The 23,760-nt window shown below is 38.6% G+C and overlaps 1 protein-coding gene across 3 annotated transcripts in view; it reads left to right on the top strand.

The window, feature by feature from the left end:
* Positions 1-23,760, top strand: part of VEPH1 (ventricular zone expressed PH domain containing 1) — a 200,510-nt gene that overhangs the window by 152,834 nt on the left and 23,916 nt on the right. For all 3 annotated transcript variants that reach the window (XM_036017603.1, XM_028505107.2, XM_036017602.1), the window contains one exon: positions 22,968-23,085. In XM_036017603.1, the coding sequence (XP_035873496.1) occupies positions 22,968-23,085 (118 nt within the window). The remainder of the gene's footprint in view (positions 1-22,967; positions 23,086-23,760) is intronic.

The raw sequence follows: 23,760 nt of genomic DNA, 5'->3' as shown, positions 1-23,760 counted from the left end.
GACTAAGTTTTGATGTTAGTTAGTTATGGTGCCATAACCTACCTATCTCTATTCATATACCTACCAGAGTAGTTAAGCATGTTGGCTCTGAAGCCAGATTACCTGGGTTTAAAACCTGATTCGGCCACTTTCCAGTTCTGAGGCCTTTGGCTCTGTGCCTCAGTTTCTTCACCTTTACAAAGATGACAGTAGTACTGCCTACCTCATACAGCTGTTTGAGGAATGAATGAGTTAATACATAGAGAGCTCTCAGAACGATGACCACCATTGTGATCTCTCAGTAAAATGTTAGCTAATATACTCATTCCTAGCCAGCATATCCCTCCCTCTCTCTCTCTCTCTCTCTCTCTCTCAATCTCTCTCTTTTCCCCTCTCCCTCCCACCCTCAAAAAAGAACACAAATTCAAATCTGTTGCAGCTGCATTAAGAGAGGCTCAGAGCAGAGGCAGAAAGACGAACCTCAAGAACAGTCTCTCAAATAATTGTACTTTTCTAATTTGATCAGACCAGTATTATCAAAAAATATTCTCCCAATGTCAAACAAGAATTTGCTGTATAAAATTCAAATTATTATTTACAAACTATTTGCCAGTCTTATGCAGGAGTACAATTGTGAAAATCCTTATTATACTGAAATGCTATGTTTTTTTGGTTACAAAAAGTAAAAAAAAGTTTAATATAATGCATCAGTTCAATAGTTTAAATAATAAAATATTATCTATAGATATTTAAATGGAATTTGATAAAATTCAACACCATTAATAATCACACATTTTATATAAAAATCTTATTAAGGTTTATCTCCCTAATTAGACTGTTTTCCATGAGAGTACCTGTTTGTCATTATACACCCAGCATCCAGGTATCATCACCTAGCATATAATAGGCACTCAGTGACATGTGTTGACTGAGTACAATGAATGAGCACTATCAATAACTAGATATTCCTTAGCATGATAAATACTTGTCTTATAACATAAGAAAAATTATACTTAGAGATCAACTACTAAGGATGCTTATTATATATAAAAATAAGACCAGAATACTCATTATAATCTTTTTTACTTAGTATTGTTCAAAAGCATCAGGCAACATCAAAAGAATGTAAGCTCCATGAAAGCAGGGATCTTGTCTGTCTTATTGGTACAGCATATTGGGTATTTAAAGAGCATGCCTGGCTCATAGTAGGCATTAAAAATAATAATAATATGTTAAATAAACAGAATACAAGACAGAAGTAAAGAGTATACTACTTGAAAGAAATAAAATCAATGTTACTTTCAGATAACATTAATCTCAGATAATATGAGAATTTAAAAAACTATTAGAATTAATACTATTCATCATCATCATAATAGTTAACTTTAACTGGGCATTTAGAATATGCCAGTCATTGTTGTGTGAACATAATACTAATTATTTCACTTAATTCCAACAACAACCTCTTGAGATAGATAGCATTATTATTCCCATTCTACAAATGAGTAAACTAAGTAGAAAAGAGATTAGTTAATTTTCTCAAAGTCACAGAGCAATGGAGAGAAATAAGACTTGAATAAACATAGTGATGTACCAGGTTCCTGGTTGGAATCACAAACATTACAAAGATGTTAATATTTTCTAAGTTAATTGACAAGTTAACTAAACTCCATTTTAAATTCTAGCAGTGATTTTGATACTTTATGAAGTGATGGTGAAATAAAAGGAAAAGGATAAAAGAGGTGAGATTAGTTTTTAAATTTTTGAGAGAAAAAATAAAAGAGAACTTCCTTAACTATTAATACATACTATAAAAAACTATAATCATTAAATCATTCTGCTTTTAAGGCAAGAATTAACATACGGATAAATGGAATAGACTATGTAGTCCAGAAACTGACACTAATATACATGTATAATGTGTTAATATATAATATATAGTTAACTACATATAAAACAAGTTAAGTCCTTTAAAAAAGACTAGTCAGGTCAGATGAATTAGCTGCAGAGAGCTGCTGCACAACATCATACAACATCATAGTCAATGACAACATGTTGTACACTTGAAAATTTGTTAAGAAGGTAGATCTTATGTAGTGTTCTTCCCATGGACAACAGTGTGGTGACTGCTGGGGGGATGGGCGGTGAAGGGGACTAAATGGTAACGGAAAAAATACAATAAAGATTAAAAAGTGTTCTTCCCTCAATTAAAAAAAATTTCAAATAAGTACATTTTTTAAATTAGAAAAAGAAAACTTGATACCAAATAACCCTAGAGCTAACTTTGTACATATAAAAATAGTAAAAGCATTTTCTACAATTAGAAATTAGACAAGCTGACGCTCCAATATTTAACATTTTACTATATAGTACCCAATACAGAAAGTCCAAAAAAGCAAATAAGAGAAATAAGAAATGAAAGAGGGAAAATGAGATACAGAAAGAGAGAAATTATTTACAGACAATAAAATTATGTGTATATAAAATTCAAAAGAATCTAATGAAGATTTAGAACTTATAAGGGTGATCTGTGAAGTTAATTGATATAAGATCAATATATAAAATCAATAATAAACCTAAATATGAATAATACTATTAGAAAATGCAATAAAAACATATCATTTATAACAGTAACCAATCAATAAGGAATAATATAAGAAAAGATGGGAACCTCTTTGATAGTTTGACAAACTAATGCTAAATTTAAGAATAACCCACACAATTCTGAAAAAGAACATAGAAGAAATTTTTCTACTAGGAAAATGAAACTTACTCTGAAGCTATGATAAGAGCACGATTATTGCTGCAGGGATAAACTATAAAGAACAGAGTCCAGAAAGAGCCCCAGGCATTTATAGATGCTTCCTAGATGAAAAAGGAGGATTTCAAATCTGTAAGGAGAATATAAAGTATTTTTAAAATAGTATGGGGACATGTGACTATCCAAATTGAAAAGATAAAATTAAATTGTTCCCAGACACTATATAGATATACCAACTCCAGATAGGTCAGAGGCCTAAATGTAGTCAACAAAACCTTAGAACTAGAAAACCAAAGGCTGCCTTTATGACTTCAGGATAAGAAACGATTTTGTAAGACATGACTGAGCAGAACTCATGAAGCAATATGAACAGATTTGACTACATAAAAAGTTTAAATTCCTGTGTGACAAAACACACCATAACAAAGTTAAAAGGCAAGTACAAGCTGTAAGAAGGTGTTTGAAACATACATAACTCACAAAAATCTTCTATAAATCAACACAGAAGAAACAACCAAAGAGAAAACTTGGCAAAGAACATGAACAGAAAACCTACTGAATAGGACACTCAAGTGACCAAAAATGTAAGATGTTTAGACTCACTAAAAATTATTGAAATAATTTATTTAAATTTTTTAAAGTGATACACCATTTTACAATGATCAAACTGGTGAGAATAAAAAACTGTGGCAATAAGTCTTGCAAAGACATGAAAAAAATGAGAATGTTTATACACAACAGATGCGAATAAAACATGTTTATTGACTTAGGAAAAAAGTACTTAAAAATATATGTAATAAATCAGACTCAAACATATAAATATATATATATAATAACTATATATAATAATTAAATTAGACAGCTAGCTCACAGTCAATGTAGGTGACTAAGTAGCCTTCCAGAAGTCTTAATCTCATTTAAAACTTATTTTAAAAATGCTTAACCATCCCCACAAAGGATTCCCCTATCTAGTTAATTAACAGATTCATTACCTGATGTATTTATCTCCTTTCCATGAAAACATTTAAGTTCTCTCTTAAAAGAGCTTAAGCATTTTACAGAGATGCTCATTTCCTTCCACAAGGAATTTTTGTAATTATAAGGTACAAAAATGTTCTGTTCTAGACAAGGTTTAAGACAAATTTTCCTTTACAACCTTTTTAAAAGAGCAACCTGGCAGTAGCTACTTATATTATAAATTCATCATACCCCATTATCTTGCAGTTCCATTTCTAAGTAAAACTCACAACCTGCACCAGGAGACATGTACAGATGTTAACTGAGCACTGTTTGCACCAAAAAGTCAGAAGCGATGGAAATGTACATCAGTAGAAGAAAGAAGGAAAGTGTTGTGGTGTAGTCATGCTATACAGACAGTAAAAGGAAATTAATTGGACTGTAGGTAGCAACATAGGATAAATCTTGAAAACATAATGTTGAATTTTAATGAGTTGCAAGAGGATGACATGAATAGTATGAGAGATCGCATGAATTTTTAAAGCATCCTAAGCAGCACTATGCATTTTTTATGGGTATATATACTTGTGATCAAAATATAACACCATATTTAAAATCACACCAAATTCATGATGGCACTGTCTCTGGATAATGAGGAAGTGGGAGAAAGAGTGAGGAAAATGTTACTGGAAAAAGGATTAAGGAGATGTCAATTTTATCTGTAATTTTGTTTGTAAAAATTCAGAAGGAAAAAATGAGTATTTATTAAGTTTCTCCAGCAAGTTCATGGGTATTTATTACATTATCCATTGTACATGTTTTTCTTTCTCTTTGTAAAAATGTAATTAAACTTGTAAGTAATATCTAAGGGTCGAGGATTGATAGATTTGCTACATAAAAATATTAAACTTATAAAAACCAAAACCCATCTGTACAATAACTGAAATGAAAATGGTATAACAAGTATAAAAGACAAAGTTTAATACCCTTAAGATACTATAAGCTCCTTCAAATTAATAAGCAATGGCCCAAGGACACACGAACATGAGACCTGGAGTCCAGAGGAAGCATTCAGCCTCATTAGTAGTCAAGACATAACAACTGACAATAAAATGACATGACACTTTTAAATTCATTTTTTAAAAGACAATAATCAATGCTGGCTAGATTAAGGGAGCTTAGACACTTGCACACATTTCTAGTTGAAGTGTAAATTATTTCAACATTCTTAAAAAACAATTTAGCAATGCTGGTCAAAAGTCTTAAAAATAGTCATATCCTTTAACATAGTAATTTTACTTCTAGGAATCTGTTCTAAAGAAATTATCTGAAATGTGTACAAAACTTTAGATACAAATACCAAAAAAGTAGAGATTTGTAAATAGCCTAAATGTCTAAAGAAGGGGGGATTGGAGTATTGGATATAGACATAAAGATATAAATATAGATATAGGGATATTTCTTGAGATGAGAATTAAAGTAATATATCCATCCATATGAAAAAAGTATTGAGGAACTATGAAAATCATTTTATGGGAAATGTTTAATGACATGAAACAATATTTATGTCAAATACCACATTGCAATATACAAAATTGTTTATGTAAAGATTATTTGGAGGATTGCCTATTCAAACAACCAAAAGGAAATATACCAAAATATTAGCAGTTGTTAGCTGTGGTTGATGGGACTAGTAGTTTCTAAATCTTCTCCAAGAAGTATCTATTTCTCTTATAATTGAGGAAAAAATATTATGAGAGAAGTACCACCTTTAGTTCTACTATTATGCTGTTTTATGTAAGGAAATGTAAATAAGCAGCATACTTAAAGAATATTTCTGCTTCTGCTGTTTCATTGTTGGTGTACCTTATCAAATGCTTTGATTTCTGGATATTGACTTTGTATCCCGCTGTTTTGCCAAATTCACTTATTAGGTCAATCAGCTTTTTGCCCAAGTCTATAGGATTTTCTAGGTATACTATCATGCCATCTGCAGTGACAGTTTTGTTTCCTCCTTTCTGATTTGGATGCCTTTTATTTCTTTTTCTTGTCTGATCGCTGTGGCTAAAACTTCCAGTACTATATTGAATAGAAGTGGTGAAAGTGGACAGCCTTGTCTTGTTCCTGATCTTAGTGGAAAAGATTTTAATTTTTGCCCATTGAGTATGATGTTGGCTGTAGGTCTCTCAAATATGGCCTTTATTATGTTGAGGAATGCTCCCTCTATTCCCACTTTGCAGAGTGTTTTTATCATAAATGGGTGCTGTACCTTATCAAATGCTTTTTCTGCATCTATTGATATGATCATGTGGTTTTTGTCTTTGCTTTTGTTTATGTGGTGTATTACATTACTGATTTGTGAATATTGTACCATCCTTGCATCCCTGGAATGAATCCCACTTGGCCACTTCACACCAGTCAGAATGGCCATCATAAACAAAGCAGCAAACAACAAGTGTTGGAGAGGTTGTGGAGAAAAGGGGACCCTAGTGCACTGTTGGTGGGACTGCAAACTGGTACAACCACTATGGAAAACAGTATGGAACTTCCTCAGAAAACTAAAAATGGATCTGCCTTTTGACCCAGCAATTCCACTGCTGGGACTATATCCTAAGAACACTAAAACACCAATACAAAAGAACCTATGCACCCCGATGTTCATAGCAGTACAGTTTACAATAGCTAGGTGCTGGAAGCAACCTAGATGCCCATCAGTAAATGAATGGATCAAAACACTATGGTACATTTACACAATGGAATTCTATGCAGCAGAAAGAAAGAAGGAGCTCCTACCCTTTGCAACAGCTTGGATGGAGCTGGAAAACATTATGCTAAGTGAAACAAGCCAGGCAGTGAAAGACAAATACCATATGATCTCACCTTTAACAGGAACCTAAACATCAAAACAAAGAAATAAGCAAAACATAGTCAAAGGCACTGAACTAGAGGACAGGCTGACAGTGACCAGAGGGGAGAGAAGAGGGAATTTCAGGGGAGAATGGGAAGGGTTCATGGGAACAAATTTAAAGGTCACATGGACAAAAACTAGGCGGAGGGTGGTAATGGGAGGGAAGTGGGGAGGGATGGGTGTGTGGGCTGGAATGGGAGTAAAAAGGAGAAAACTGTATTTAAACAATGATTAAAATAAAATTTAAAAAAAAAGATAATTTCATTTTAAGATAATCAGTTTTCATTATAAAATAAGGATTTTTTAAAAGGCTAGAAAAGCTATTGACTTATTGAAGAAATGGGGAGGATGGCCTCCAAGGAGTCGTTGCAGACATAATTAATATTCCCACCCTTCAGCCGGGGAGGCACGCTGGTCAGCAGAGGACCAGGCAGTCGACAAAGCTGACTGGGTAATTGCTAAAGGACCAGAATATGAGGGCGAAGTCTCCTTTATTGACACACATGTTCCAGTTCCCAAAGCCTGGAGAAATTCAATATGCCATAGAATTGAGGTCTCAAAACTATGCCCATTATGGAAACAAAAAAAAAAAAATTAAAATTTGCTGCTGAAATAAAGCGTGCCCCATCTGGCTAACATTTGGAGATTTGTTTTCAGTCCACATTGCTACAAACACACTTGACAGTCTTCAGGGTAACTGGCAGTAGTGTCAAAGCATAAATAAAACTACAGCACAATCCTGTGTGGAACAAAAGGAGGCCTTCTGTTGCTCCTGAGGCTTAGATTCAGTGTTTGGAGATACGCTGTTAACACAGTGCTTTAATAAATAAATAATATGCATAAGGAAGTAAATAAGGAGTATGCTTATTTCTTATAAAGGCTGTTCACTATTCAAATTGTTATGAGAAATGTAAATCTACACAGTTATGTGAGTGTCAAGTATTGGAGGCCAGCCTCAAGGGACAGCAGTGTGAATCCTGGTGTTTCAGAGCGGTCAGCTGTGTTCATCCTCCCTTCCAGAGCGAGCACAATGGGAATGGGGTGATAGGAATTAGGTTGGGATCTCAGAAGCCTAAAAAAGGGGAAGGCCAGGGCCAGGGCAAGAGAGGTGATGGCAGATAGGGGTTCCTGGGCTGCGAGCTCAGAACCAGGAAAATCTGATAGGCAGTATCTAAAAACCAAAGGTGAAGTAAAGAGATTAAATGAATGTGTGAACAAAAGCTTATCCCAAGAAGCCATATGAAGGGTGAATCTAGTGACCAAGGGGTAAACTCCGTGGGAATGCAGTTCATGAAAGGAAATTGGAAGCAAGGGGACTGAGAGGGTAGATTGAAGGTGGGATGTGTGTGCAGATGCAAATATGTGGGACAGTCCTATGGAGAGCAAGCCAGTTAGGAGAAGAGTGGGCATTAAAATATGGAGTCTGGGTTTTTTAAAGAAAGAGGAAAATGGTTCCCTGTAAAGAGAATGACATCAGCAATGACATGGAGGAGACAAAAAAAATCACAGTGAAGACATCATAAATGTGACCCTAAGTTCAATCACTCAGTTAAAAATATTTTGGGGGAATGCCAAAATATCTCCGCCAATCACTGTGCAGAGACCCAACACAAGCAGTCACACCCTGCCCCGAGGGAAACAGTAATACACAAGTAAATAAGCTCACAATTCCCCCCATGGAGACTGTAAAACACAAAATGCCCAGAAGAAGTGATGAAAGGAGCATTTGTTGGGTGGTCAGGGAAGACTTCTCTGAGGCAGTGTCTGATGCGTTTTCCTGGCAAGGAGAATACGTTCCACAAAGACCTTGAGATCAAAAACCAAAAAGAGAGAAAGAATGAGAAAAGCAAGGCAAAACCTTGATGTCTTAGAGCATTCTCCTCTGAATTTAAATCACACTTGCCATCAGAAAATATTTCTGAGCAATCACCCTCAATGTTTGTATTTATTTACTTATAAGTTATATCCATGTATTATTATACTCATTTCCATTATAAAACATATCCAAAAATAGAAATGTTAAAGGATGAGATGAAAAATAAAGTGAAAGTTCTAATATTTTCTTCTTCCTGCGTCACTATGGATGGCCACGCCTGCCCAGGAGGGACCTCGCTGTCCTCCCACAGCACTGGAAGAAGGGCAAGTTGAGAGTTCACCTGGGGAAACTGACCTCTGGCCTTGTAAGCCGCAGCAAGGAGGGGAGATTTTATTGCAGTCTCTGGGAAGTCACCGAAGAGTTTTGAGCTGCAGACATTACCCAGTGTATCTTCAAACGATCACTCAGTGTGTGGAGACTAGATCAGAAGCTGCAAAAGCAGAATCTGGGATATCGTGAAGGAGAGGACTACTGATCCAGATGAGAAAGGAGAGTAGCTTAACTGGGATGGCCCTAATCAGGATGAAATAAAGGACACATCAGTATCAGTTTGGGATATAAAAGGGATGTAACAAGCTAATGGGTGGGAGGTTAGGGTGAGGGAGGCTTTTGAATATCTTAAATTAAAAATACCTACTGAGATGTGCCAGTGGAATTGTCTAATAGGCAAATGTGAAGCAGTTTAGGACAAAAATATAAATGAAGACATTGTCAGCACAGAGGTGATAAAAGAGCCTTGGGGAGATTAAAGCAACCTGGAAGAGAGCATCGAGGGGAAAAGGCCACAGTTTAGGATTAAATCCAGGAAGCAGCCAAGAGACAAAAGAAAGCCAGCAAGTATAGGGGTCACAGATATTAAGAGAATGCCCAAGAAAGAGAAAGGGCGCAGCTGGGATTCGGAAGCCAGATCAAGGAAGACACATACAGAAAAATGTCCACCCATTTGGGAAACTTGGAGAGAACAGCTTTAATGGAGTTTTAAGGGCAAGGTGCAAAGAGGAGTCGGTGGAGGAAAGTGAGAAGAATAAGGAGGGAAACATGGCACATGGAGAGAGCTGTTGTAAAAGTTTGGTGACAAACAGGTTGGTAGTGGAGCAAGTATGGAGATGGTTTACTATGGAAACCCCAGAGCGTGTTTGTAAGTGGTTGGGATGATGCAATAGAGAGAGTGAAAATGATAAGCAGATGGGAGGAAAAAGTCACTGCATGCAGACCCAGATCAAGTAGATTCGATGGTGGAAAAGTGAATGAGTTCTTTTGGTTAGCTTTTCATCTTTTCGGTAAAATAAGAGGTGAGACCATCAGCTAAGAGTTGGGTAGGGGAAGGAGGGGTAGGATGTGGGAGGTTTGAGGAATGAATGTGTGAAATGAAATTCTTAGAGAAAGCGACCATGAATGACCTTACCAGAGCAGCAGGACCATCAGGCAATGAGAAGCACTCATTTGGGATCTGAGATGATAGATTTAAAGTAACATGGAAATATGGTTTTTCTCCAGCAGTGATCAGCTGTTAGGGTGCTAAAATAAGCTTTTCTTATTTTTTTAATTCAGTGGTAATGAAATGGTACCAGGTTTCGAGGAGGTAGGGAAGATCTGTGTTTGAGAGGCAATAGAGGCTTAGGATGCAGACTGAAAGGAAAGATATAAAATGCTGAAGAACAATCTATACATAGGAAACCTGACTTGAGAAACAGAAAGATGCTCTTCAGAGCCCAGAAAAAAAATTATTTTCTTAATGATGAAGATGATGGATTTGTGCTGAGACTCTTTTCCCAAGAACCCTCTGCTTTTCCTCCACCCCCAACAAATGCTCTGTTATTCCCCTTGGAAACAAGGGCACAAGCTCATTTATCACGAGGCTGGCCAAGGCTAAGGTGGACAGCCAGCCGAGCAAAGGGAGAGAGGCTAACTGTGACCAGGGCCACGTTTCCGCCATGCTCCATGCATAAGGCTTGCAATGCTAGGTAGCACGGGGAGAGTATTAGCTTAAGCACAAGATGAATTTTTATCACAGTTTATGTAGTATCAGTGGACTCACACTCCTCCCCTGTAGCCACATAATAGTTCAACTGGGATTAACATGATTAACATGAGAGGAGAGGCTCGAAGGTGAAAAGAGTCCTTGAGAACTGACACGTCTTCTGGAGACTTTTACGAGCATGACTGTTATTGATGGCTTGGGACCACTGAGTATGGAAGTTCAGCCAAATTCTAAACTGTGCCTCCCAAAATACTGTCTCTACCTGCAGCTGAATTCATTTTCCCCCTCAAGAGCTATACATCATAGCAAGCTATAGGGCCCTTCCTTTAAATAATTCCTTACACACAACTCATTGTATTAAGTGAAGGCACACGATTTTGTAAACACATTGAACCTAAATGACAGTTCCATTCTCTATTGAAAAATTAGGAAGTTGCTAATCTTACACCAAGCTAATTGATATACACTTTTAATATCTCCCTAACAATGGCCCATGTATACTGTACCTCTGTTGTACATAAGCTTTTTTAAAGAAATTAAAATTGTCATTAGAAATATTTTCTTGGATTCTTTATATCTTGGTTTATCATGTGCATTGCATTTTCTTCATGTAACACAGGCCAGACTGTCCTATAATGAAGCATGTCAATTTTACTACTGTAGTGAACATTCCTTCACAGTCGGCCAGATGTTCTGCATCAGTCAGGGGGGAAAAAAACTTTAGAAAAGAGTTAACAAAATAACTCTATTCCTGGGGGAACAGAGGTATGCAGTTCCTCTGAAATGCCTGTTCTAATCCAATAGTGGTTTAGGTTCTTTCTTTAAACAATCAGTGCATGAGGAAATGTTTTTCTGTCCCCCTCAATGTGATCACAGATAGTGTGTGAATACTTACAAACAGTGGGCACTAAACTATTAGAATAAACCGTACCTCTTTTCAAGCAAAGTGGAGGTGTTGTAGTTAGAAGCTTAGGGCCTTGGTTCATATCCTGGCCCTACCATTTGCCAGGTCTTTTATGCTTCGTCCTCTTTACCTGCCAAGTGCAGAAAACACTAGGACCCACCTCACAGGGGATTTTATGGGATTTAGAAGAGACAGTACATATAAAATGCTTAGAACAGTGACTGACACATAGTAAGTGCTCAATAAAAGGTAACTAATATTATTTTATTGCACTTTTTCCATAAGAATCCCCCAAACAAAAGGAAAGGCAGAGCCTTATGAGAATGATCTTTATTTCCACCATAGCCAAAAATTTATCCAGGTCCACCCAGGCCTATTATAAAAGGAGACTACTCCAACTGAATAAGAGTTTTGCAAGTTAAAAGCTGGGTGCCGCTAAAATAATGATGCTTTTTCTTATGCAGCTCATGAATACACTCTAGAAACAATCCCAAAAGAGACTTTTAAAAATGTTTTGAGCAGTGGCCATGTCACTAAACTGTGAGTGGTCATTCAAGTGTAACACTCATTTCAAAACATAAAATCTGGGCTTTTCATACAAAAAAACTTATAGCAATTTAAGTATCTCAATATTAGACATATCAGGAAAGAGAAGAGTGGCACTATTGGCTTTTATTTCTAGGACCCTGACAGCTGCATGGCGATTGGCCACCTTCAGGTTCTAAGGATGCAGTACCTTCTTCAAAGCCCTGAGGGATAACAAGACTAGGGAGTGATTCTTTTTTTGTTTTAACTCAACAAACAAACATTTCCTAGAGTCTAATTAATCTCAATATATTTTTTGTATTTTATACTATTTTCAATATAATTTGGGGTTCTTACTGAAGACCAATCTGAACGGAAGGGGTCTTTTTTTAAAGTTCTCTGTTAACGTCAGTGCACAGAATCATTTAAAACCTCACACCAGGGTCTGGAAATCCCTTCTATAGTCTCCCTGCAGCCAGCACAAGTAGCTCACGCCAAACACATGCCCCTTTCTTCAGAGTCTTTCACCAGAGCTAATGGGAAGCATTGGAATACCCCCCACTCTAGTGCTGGTCTCGCTGAGTGGTTCCCAGACCTTACTGCATGCGGGTCTCCCCGGAGAGCTTCTTTAGATGCAAGTTTCCAGGGCCTCTGCGGACCTGGCAAATGGCACTCACTGGGGTGAGCCTGGAGCTCTGCATATTTGACAAATAATCCAGGTGATTCTGAAGCAGGAGGTGGCACAGGCTACTTCTACAGACACACACGAAGAATGACAAAGGTAACTGGAATCCACTTGACTTGGCTTAAGTCACAGCTCCACCACTGACATTTCTGGGACCCTGGACAATTTGGTTGACCTTCCTGTACCACCGCCTTCATCCATAAACCAGGAACTAATCCAACCACCTCACAGGCTTGCTAGGAAAGAGAAATGAGATGGTGCATTCAATTAAACACCCAACAGAGCACCTGATGCAGAGTAAATGCCCCAGACGGCACCTGTAGAACGATTACTTCATAAATTCTGAGGCTGTGGTTAAATCACCTGTTTAGCCTTCTCTTTTCTGGATTTGCAACTATTTACATATCTTGTAACCTTTAGATATATAATAGAGTTATATCTTGTTGCTCTGTGCTCTGAATTTTTTTCCATTTTCACCTCCTTCGTAAAAACTGAATACTATGGCCTGTGTCTGACCAGGCGTAGGCACCTCATTATAGCCCTATGCATGTATCTTAATTATTCCCTAAATGGACACACCCCATTGCATGCTTTAATTTGAGCATCTCATTAGAGTGCTCCATTTGCCCACCTTGTTATTTCCCATCCCTTCACCAATGTTCCTTTTCTCCCACTCCTCCTTTTAGTCCTCACATCCTTTTATGCCCATTTCTTTAGTCATAGTATTAAATCCTTCCTTTCATGCTTGTCATTATTCCCTCCTTTCTGCACAGCTCATTACATCCTTCCATCTGTGAACCTCATTATGCCATTCCATTTTTATCTCATTACATCCTCATCACGCACATATTATTAGCTCCTCCATTCATGCATAGCACTGCATTCTTTCTCTCTGCTTCTTATCACAACCTGCCCTTTCCACCCTCCCCATTTAATGCTTCCATTTATAAATCACATTACATCCCCCTGAATGCCTTTATCATTACACCCATCCATTTATGCATCTCATTACACCATTACCCATGCACATTTCTATGTGCATTTCTATTTGTACATCTCATTATGGCCCCATCAAACATGCACAAGTCATTATTCCCCTTTCAAATGTTCACATTGCATTACATCCTATTATGTTTGCATCTCATTACACTCAATATCCCTACGTTTGACAACACACTAACAAAAACAGACAGATAAGTAAGTTACTTGCTTTTAGAAAATGAAATATGTTTCTCAGGCACCTAACATCAGTGTTTCTTAAACAAGTCATTCATTTCAGAAAGATTTGCATATATTTATCTAGCTAAGAGACAAAAATACACTATGTTTTATATGCATAAAAAGGAGCTTCTTAGTTTGCCTTGTTCAAATCATCATCATTATCACTCCTTTGTATTATTTCTCTACAGTTAGTGTAATTACCATGAATTGATTTGGGGCAAAACCTTTCCAAAGGAGACAGCTTAGGGATCACTGTCATTTCACAGATTGAAGAGTACACGGCAAGCCCTGAGAAATGACGACACTCCCCAAGACCTGCTAGTGCATGGCAGTGGTGGGGCGCAGACTCGGACCCCATGGCCCTGAAACGACCTTCCTTACTCCACACCGCTCCACACCACTCTGCAGGGGAAACAAAGTCTTATTGCTAAGGGTTACTTCTGTGATTTACCAGCTTCCGTGGCACTAAGATAGAACTTGATGTTGGCATGCTGCAGGTTTGGTTCCTTTACTAAAACAGAACTTATTTCAAACACTTTGCATTTCGTGCTTACTTCTTTACCACCCAGTTTGAAGAGCTAGATTTAAAGAAGCCTTAATATGGAGCACCCCCCACAACAAAACTAAATGTAAAAATCAGGAGGAAAAAGCAGTCTTTTAATGACCTTAACCCCAAGGCCACATTCATACAGGCAAAATAAAGGGTCTCCTCTCCAAGGGATGTTAGGGGTACCGAGGGAGCCCCCAACACATGCAGAACTTTGCTTTCTCACAGATTCTCACCCCTGCTAGACTCTTTGCTTCACTGAACTGTATTCTCTGCTTCACTTTTATTGTCGTTACATTCAGAAATAGCTGACAAATTCAGAATAGTGAAGAAAGATGATACTGATCCAACCACAAGATAGAAAAGGTGCTTTCATTTCTCCCTATTTACTTTAAATATTTCTCTTTACAAACAGAAGAAAACTGTTACAAATACTCTCCCAAGGTTGGTCTGTATTATTTCCATGAATGTTTTTGAACCATTTTTTTAAAAATATTTACATGTGTGTTATATTTTTTACATATCGTTTGCAATATGCTTTCTGTGTTTAAGATTATCTTTTAAAAGTATATCTGTTCATACAGGTAGAGTTTGCTCATTCATTCTAGCATCTGTAAAATGTTCCATTGTGTAAACAGACCATAGTTCAGTTTATCCAGTTCTCCACTGAGGGGTAGTTCAACTGACTATGTCTGCCTTGATCACTGTTACTTTACCAGTCCTGTGCTCCATCTGCTGAATGACTAAACGAGACGTTTGAAATTCCCACACCATGGGAAGAAATGCCTTCTCTCTCTTAAGCCCATGGCAGAGTCATGGCAGCTCGATTCCTCTTTGTAACTGCGCCAAATAGTAAACACAGCAATAAAATGACAGTTCCTGAAGTAAAACTAGACCCTGGCCAAATGTTGGTATGTACTAGTGTATTAAAAATAATTGTACCTAAAAAACGGTGGTCTAATTCCCAAAACCTGGAATGCTTCTTATGATAGCAAAGGCAATAAAAAATGGACAGAAATACAATGCTTGCTACAGAAGTGTGGCTGATTTTTCCCATGGTTTGAGGAGCAATGGTTTAAGAAGTCATTGGAGACTGCTGCAAGCTCCTAGTGCAATCAAACCAATATGTCTGTGGTCACCAAAAAGACAGCCTGTCTCAGACATGGGAAAGGATTGTTGGATGGTAATTATTCCAGAAACTTCATGCCGTACTGATGGGAATGGAAATTGTACAGCCATTTTGGAAAGCAATGTATCAGTACATAATGAAGTTAAGGGTGTGCATAATGTTCAAGTTTTAATGTCTCAGACAAACAAGATTTCTGGAGCAGAGCAGATTATTATTATTTTTATTTACAACAGATAATCTCACCAGTTTTCCTTTGCCTCAGTTGCCTGGAGCAACACTTTGAGAACCAGATATCATCTTATACATTGTAAGGTCTGTACCATAGTTAGGGAACCCTGAAAATATGAATCTGGATCTTTAACTAGGGATGGACAGCTATTCCCATTCATCTGAAGGAAGGGAAGACAAATCTCTGCTCCTACTCTTGCCCTTTGAGATATACCTAAATCTCTCCAGGGGAGGATAGGACTAATGTCTCTAGCTTGACAGGCAGGGATGACTCCAAATCCCGGGTCTCATCCCTACCTTGAAAGGTAAACTCGTACTTGTAGGCAAGAGAAATCTCTCTAGATGGTCTCTCACTTCTTAACTAGTCATAAATTAATTTCTAAAGCCTGTGCTTTTAGCCCAGGTCCCAAGTTTCAGTAAAATTTGATCAGAAAACCCAAATTGTGCAGAAACATTAAAATATTTCCTCTCCAGTTTTACAACTACCTATGACCCAGCAATTCCACTCTTGAATGATTATTACAAAACAGTTCTTGCTCACATCTGTAAGGGGACATGTATGAGGATAGTAATTGTTAGCATGGTTCATGTAAGTGCAAAAGTGGAGGTGCCCTTGGCATCTATCACTAGGGGAACGGTTAGATAAAATGTAGCAGGTGGTGGATGCACACTATGATATCACTTTGCAACAGTAGAAGCAACTAACTAACTACACATACAATACCAGGTAGAGACCTTGAGTGAAACAAGCGAGAAATCTGAAGGCAGTCTGTGGCATAACATCATTTGGGAAAATGAAAAATACACTAACCATTGCTACATATTTTTCAAGAATATATGAGTGTATTTGTCCAAAGACATATATCAAACTCAAAAGAGTGCGAACTTATGTAAAGGGGAGGTGGGAGGAACTGGCTGGGAATGAGAGTAGTGTTAGGGATAAAACAGAAAAAAATAAGACAAGAGATGGGACCTTGCCCCCAACAGAATAGCCTCCATAGCTGAAGAGCATGGTTATCTCCCTAACTGATTTCCAAAGAAAGAAAAAGAAAGCCCACCAATGAGCTCCTCCCACATCAGACGCCTCTGTTGTGTAGTGCCACATCGTAGTGCAGAGGTGTAGCAGATACTCAGTGCACGGTTACTAAGTGCAGGCGGCCGCAGTCCATTAGAATCACCGCAATTCTTTGCTTTCCAATATGAAAGGGGATCGTGTGACTGCTGGCTCTCACTGCCAGCAGTTCTGGTGACTACAGTTTACTGCTGTCACCACTACAGAAATGTCAGCGTTTTCTTGACATTCTCAGCATTGAAAAGCTTTTGTCCTTGTTTCCCCTTTGAATAAAAAAAAAGATACTTTGCCGGTTTTAGTATGTTTAATTGTATTCATAAAGAAATTATCAAATATTTATGAAACTTTACGCAGTTTGACGCCCTTAGTTTCTACTCAAATCACATGCTTATCTTAGCTTTTCTATAAACTGCTTTATTTAAACCCTTGTCATGTTTATAGTCAACATTCTGTAATCAGATTATTTTTTCATGATCCTTAGATGAGTGTGATCATTTGACTTTTTTGAGCCAAATCAAATATTCTATCGTATCTGTTGGTTTTTGAAAGAGTTCTTCAGAACTTCTCTCTGAAGTGAATCAAACGAAGGCCAGTGCTTTCTTCCAGCCCCTCAGAGCCGGCCCCACTGTCAGAATTGCCACGACTTGCCAAGAAGCCATTCAGTTCCTCCCAACATACTCAGACTCAAAGGCCAGGAAAACAGTCTGGTCTGTTTCTTGACCTCCAGCGATGGTAAGCAGCTTGCCACATTGCCCTCCTATGTACGCACGTACCTGGAGTTCTCCTATCAATCTGGGATAGAAAAGGGAGCGGCAGCGCAACATGGCGCATGCGTGGCACTCAGGATAGATACGGAAACCCACCAAGTTCTCCCAGATCAGCACCCTGGCTGCCTGCCACCTGCTTAGTGCCTGTCTCCCACCTGTTGCCCACCTCCCTCCCACACAGCACCACCTTCAGCCAAGTTTCAGAGGTCCAACACGTCCAGTTTTCACACTTTACCTCTCCCTTCTCTATTGCACAATTTGGAATAATAACATCTCTGATTTTTAAGAATGGAATTTCTGGTCTTGCAACCAGACCATATATTTTGTCATATGAAACCGATTGTGGTGAAGTATGAACATAAGCCCACGAGGACTGACAAATCTCTCAAATGCCAATTAATGGAGACAGAGCAGCCAGCTCCACATCTGTTCCCAAGGGTGTAGGATTAATTTCCCAGTCAGTGCAGATCAGAAAACTTGGGGGAGCTCGTTTGGAAATGCAGGCTCTCAGGCCTGAACACAGACGTATGGATGTAGACTTCCAGGAGTGGAACCTGTATCTGGTGTTTATTAGAAGTTTCCCCGGGATTCCTGATGCCAACACCTGCTGAGATGTGGTGATGTGGAGAAGCTGCGAGTCTCGAGAACACGAAGTCAGCACGCTATGTTGATGAAATCAGCCAAACATTCTTCTTCAGTTACTAACATTTTAATGTAAAAACTTGCTTTACACAATTAAATAAAATGAATTTCCATAATACACATAGAAATGCAGGTATATAGTTTTAAAATAAATATTTTCTGAAAGAGCTTCATGGTCATCGTTGAGCAAACATGGAAATTGAAAACCTAAATGCTACAGCTGGTCTAAATTAGAGATAAAATCTGTGTGTCTCAATTAGTAAAACTTTACTGAACATCCACTATGAGCAAAGTGCTATACTAAGTATTTTCAGAAGCTACAAAATAATCAGTCTTCTTGCTAAGGTACTTTAATCCAGCTGAGGGCCAAAGAATTCACACCAGAAGAAGCTTGATGATAATCCCAACCAAACACAAATCACCGTGTATCCCGATTTCCCTCTGGAAGCACTACTGTGACCCCAGTGAATCACTTTTCGCTTCCTCGAATACAAGTCTGCGTCCCCTTCATCCACTTATCCTTGGTTCCTGATGCCAGTTGCTGTCAAGACTTCATGCTGTGAATTGACGACAATTGTAATTATTTTTCAAACATTGAAATAAATTTAAAAATTAAATTGTAGCATAAATCCTCTTTAGAGTCCTTTTGTTAGTATATTCACTTACCATGCAGTGTTTCTTATAAGACACCATGCCTACACATTGTAGGACAGTATGAGCAATAGAAAGGTGAACAATCTAAAGGTGAGTTATTAATTTTCTTCCCTCGATAAATGTATCTCACACTCTGGGCTCTAAGGCGTCAGAATACATGCACTAGAAGCAGCCATCATGACACAGAGCCTTACCATTATATGCAAATGTTGGGGATTTTTTTTAAAAACCTCTTGTTTATGTTTCTTAAAACAAACCTAAAGTTTGTGTCTAGAGTTGATCCCATTAACCATAGGTGCACAGAGCACATGAGGCAATCCTATGTTAGTATCTGTGCAAAAATAACTTTAGAACAGAATTTAAATGTGCCAGAACCCAAACTTCTTCCAGATGTACGCGTTCACTGATTTCTGGAAAATTGCTTCTCCGTGCCCTCTCACAGTACGCAGACCACATTATGACACCCAGAGGCCACTTTGCACTTATATGGAATCCATAGCGCTGACTCATGCCGTCACTGTCATCAAAATAACACTGTAAATATCTTCTCATCTTTCCATGCTGCCTGGCTTATTTTTCCCCTAAGAGGCTTCACACGGGACTTTTTATATAGTTTCCTAATTCCTGCCCTCATTAGTGATTTTCTTCTAAAACTGGAGGAACTCTCATTTAATCAGCTGCTTAAAAACATCATTTTCCCTCCAGGGGCTTTTATTCCTCTTGCATTAGATGGTGTTTATTAGAAAAAGTGCTTCTTAATTCATACTTACTATGATTATATATATATTTTTTTCCTTCAGTCAGCTGAAATAACTTGGACTTCCATATTCCTCGGGTTTTATTGAGGCCTGATTTGGAGTGCACTTGGAAGAGCATGCCCCCTTGAAGCAGAATCAGTGTTTTCTTTGAGAATCAGCCAACAGGGCGGCCTACCCTTCCTCATGGCACAGTCTCAGTACTGATTCTGAATGCCGCATAACAAATTACCAGAAACCTAGTGGCTTAAAACAATATGCATTTGTTATCTTACAGTTTCCTGGGGTCAGGAGTCTGCTTGTGCCTACCTCAGGGTCTCACAACGCTACAAGATCTTGCCTGGGCCATGTTCTCCTTTGGAGGTTTAAATGGGGAGAGTCTGCTTCCAGACTCACTCAGATTCTTGGCAGCAACCGTTTACTGGGGTTTGTAGGACTGAAGGCCAGGAACTCTTACTGGCTGTTGGCTGCAGGCCACCTTTATGTCCTGGAGGCCACCCACAGTTCCCTGCCATCCATGAGCAACTCACAACATGGCAGCTTATGTTTTCAAGTCTGGGAGGGCACTCTCTCTTTGCATCTAGCAAGACGGTTGGTTTGTGTGTGTGCATGTAGGTGTACACTATGATAATCATGGGATTGATGTCCTATCACTTTTGCCATATTCTTGCTTAGAAGCAACACGCAGGTCCCTCCAGCACTTAAGGGGAGGAGATTATCCAAAGGGATGAACACCAGGAGATGGAAATTATTGCAGGGGGTTGGGGGTGTCACTCCAGGGTCTGTCCACTATAATCCCACTGAAATGAAATACTCAGGGAGTGACTCTAGACATGAATGATTTTTATTACTCTTTTGGAGTCTAACTGTCTTAAAGGAAGTTTGTAATTCTCTAAACAAAGTTAGTCTTAGTTCTCTTGTCTTGAAAAGTAAAGTAGAAGCCATACAGAAGTTCTTGGGCAAGGCCTGAGAAAGCTGCAGGCCCCAGGAGGGTAGAGAAGATTAAGTCAGAGGAATAATGACCTCAAACATATCAAGAGGTCACGTTTTTTCAAAAATGTATATATCACTAGTTATTGGTTTGTGTTTGCTTGTTTTGTGATTTATTTTGCTTTGATTTCCTACCAATATTGAGATCTCTGTGTGTTTCATCTGTCTCTCTGTTCAAGTTGGCTGTTTGTGCCAACATCAGTGGTTCATGGAACGACCACCTATCTTCTTCACTCAGTTCCCTTTGCACATCACCTGAATCCTCTGAAGAAGGAGGATTTGTTGCCGCCTGCTTTTGACTTCAGAACGTGAACACTGAGACAGCGCTTCCATCTGTCTCGAACTCGTTAAGTAACTCTTTACCAAGACAAATGTGGATTATAGGTAACAACCTGGGACATGTCTGGTCTCAGAACAGGAAAAGTAAAAGGACTTTTATGTATTATTCTAAGCACTTTGTTTGCTATCAGTGTCTGCGGTGAATGAAAAATTGAACTTAAACTGTGTGGAAAATAGGGAAGTGATTTGCATGCCAATGGCTAAGCACAGACTTCAGAGACTTCGCAGTCTCGAAACTGATATTTATGAACATCTGTGTTTCCCCCATAAATTCTAGTATGAAATTCATCCTTTGAAATCTACAAAACTCCCAGGTGCTTCTTCAGTCTTTATCTTGGGAACATGCTTTAAAAAAATTCTATTAAGTCTCCTTTTTTTCATTAAACACATTTGAAATCACTTTTGTTGAAACAACATGGTGTATATACAAGCCTATTGGAATGCCTAAAATATGGTATTAAATGTTAGCAACTCAGAAATGCTGTATTCAGCTTGTGGAGCCTTCAAAATGTCCAATCCAAGAACATGAGCCATAATAGTCTTTATTAAGATGTTTGAAGGCATTCATTTCTAGTCCCAGTTTATGCCTTTCATTCTTCCACATGTATTTATTAAGTATTTGCTTATGTGACAGGCACTTTTAGGCGCTGAGGTTATAGCAGCCAGTACAACAGACAACCCCCACTGCCCTCATTGTGTTTATGTTCCAATGAATGTAAATGTTCCCTAAAAGGAAATCCCTTTGAAATTCTCATACTACCATTTGTATAGTCCATCAGTAAACTTTGAACTAGGCCTGCAAACCAATGATGTCACTCCATTCCCAACGCTGGACTGGATTCTGGGGATGCAACTGTGAGCAAGGCAGAATATTTCCGCCCTCAAGGAGGTTAGAGTCTAGCATACTTCTCACTTCTGTCAAGAAATATAGACCAGGTAAACCAGAGCTCTGGGGCAGAATGTGGGTTGCCACTTGATCATTCTCTATTTTAGACCCACCGTAAGCAGTCCATCCTTCAGCTCTTAGACATACTAGGAGCTGTCACTATGGGTGGAAGATAAGGGTGTATGGACCAGAGGAAAGGAAATAAAATCACAGCTCAACAGAGGACAAACACATAAGTTGGCTGGGCATGTACAAGTCTAGCAAGGACATTAAATTCCTCTTAGGAATGCAACCTTTTAAGAGTGTGGTTCTGGCCACCCTGTAGCAGAGGATAAAAGTTATTTACATAATAGGAAAGCCTCAGGAGGACAGTAGAGCTATTTAATTTGGTTAGGCTAATAGTTCTCCATCCATTTACAATGTAATGGAACCTCTCTCTATAGGAATACATTGGCACAGTGCCACAGGGCTCATAAAACATGGGCAGTCTTCTTGGTGTGTCAATTCTACTCAACCATATGGAGGGGGAAAGTGAACTAATTTACCAATAAGTAATTTAAGACATTATTTTCCATTAAGACCAATACAGCCATATTATGGAATAGGACACAAACTTTGCATACACTTTGAAGACAACGCAAACTACTAAAACAATCCTGGAGCCAAAAGCTGAAGTATTACACCTTCTTCCATAATTTCCACCAGCCCCCTGCAAAACCAACCTAATAAATATAATTTTTTGATATAGATAATTGATTCTCCTGTTCATGTAAAGGGTACCTAAAAGACAAATCCCCCAATAGTGTTCCTTTCAACCACACTGCTATTTAGATGTCCCTTCTTTGTAGAAATTCTGGAACTGTGGCTAGATGCAAGAAAATTCTGGGCTACTTCAGGCTCTGACCTGTCTCCACCTACCCTGGCGCCTGGCCCTGGGCCCATGCTCAGTGCCCTCTGCATTTGAGAGTACTCCCTTGAAAGAGCTTGAGATGCTGCTCTTTCCATAGTGGAGCGAGAGAGGTCTTCTCAATCCTCCCCCCTCATCCTTAGTACTAAAATTGAACACCGGCCATCCTGCTTCCAGGACCCCTTTCCAGTTTCAAAATCCTATGCAGCAGGCACATCAGCTTATGTTCCCTGTGCTTTGTGTTCCTGAAACAGGATCTGGACCAGGTACAGCTCCATCTGGAAGAAGTGAGGTTCTTTGACGTGTTTGGCTTCAGCGAAGCAGCGGGAGCATGGCAATGCTTCATGTGCAACAACCCTGAAAAAGCAACCGGTGAGAGACACCCCCTTACTGCTAAGAATCATATGTGCCCCTGGGATTGACAGGATCTATGAGCCCCGCTGTTCTAGTTGGCCCTCTTCTTGCATAAACATCCTCAGTTGTAATAAGGCACAGTAGTGTGCCTGATTGCCTCTGCTTCATGCTGAGAAAGGTATCTCACCCAAGTGGGAGTGAGGAAAAGAGATGTTGAAAGGGAGAGACACATACACCAGAAATGAGCAAGAGAAACAATACTTTACATATGTAGCTGCCAGGAAAGCAGGTCTGGCCATTTTGCCCTGGAACTATCTTAATTTCCACCCAGTGACCCCGAAGTTTGGAGGAAGAGAAACATTCTGTCCAGAGCTTCAGAGAAATGAGACCGCACTTGATGAATGAATGAGCACACTGAACGGGTCATCTACTAGTCACCCCTTACACTTTTGCTTTACAATTAAAATGTGTAAAAATAATTCCTTAAAGAGTAAGAAATGATTTGAGGAATAACTTCATAGCTGGTTACTCATCCTCCCCATTTCTTTCTGCTGCCCAAGGAATTTAGTCAACTTTCCTTCCCTAAAAATAGTCATTGCTAGTGAATATGAGCCAAGCTCAGTGCTAAACATATCAGATCCCTCATTTAACCATCACAAAAATCGTATGAGGTTAGTATCAATATTATCTCAG

Source organism: Phyllostomus discolor, chromosome 2, assembly GCF_004126475.2.
Source record: "Phyllostomus discolor isolate MPI-MPIP mPhyDis1 chromosome 2, mPhyDis1.pri.v3, whole genome shotgun sequence".
Lineage (NCBI taxonomy): Eukaryota > Metazoa > Chordata > Mammalia > Chiroptera > Phyllostomidae > Phyllostomus > Phyllostomus discolor.
Note: the sequence above shows the minus strand (reverse complement) of the source record. Positions and strands in the feature narration are given on the sequence as shown.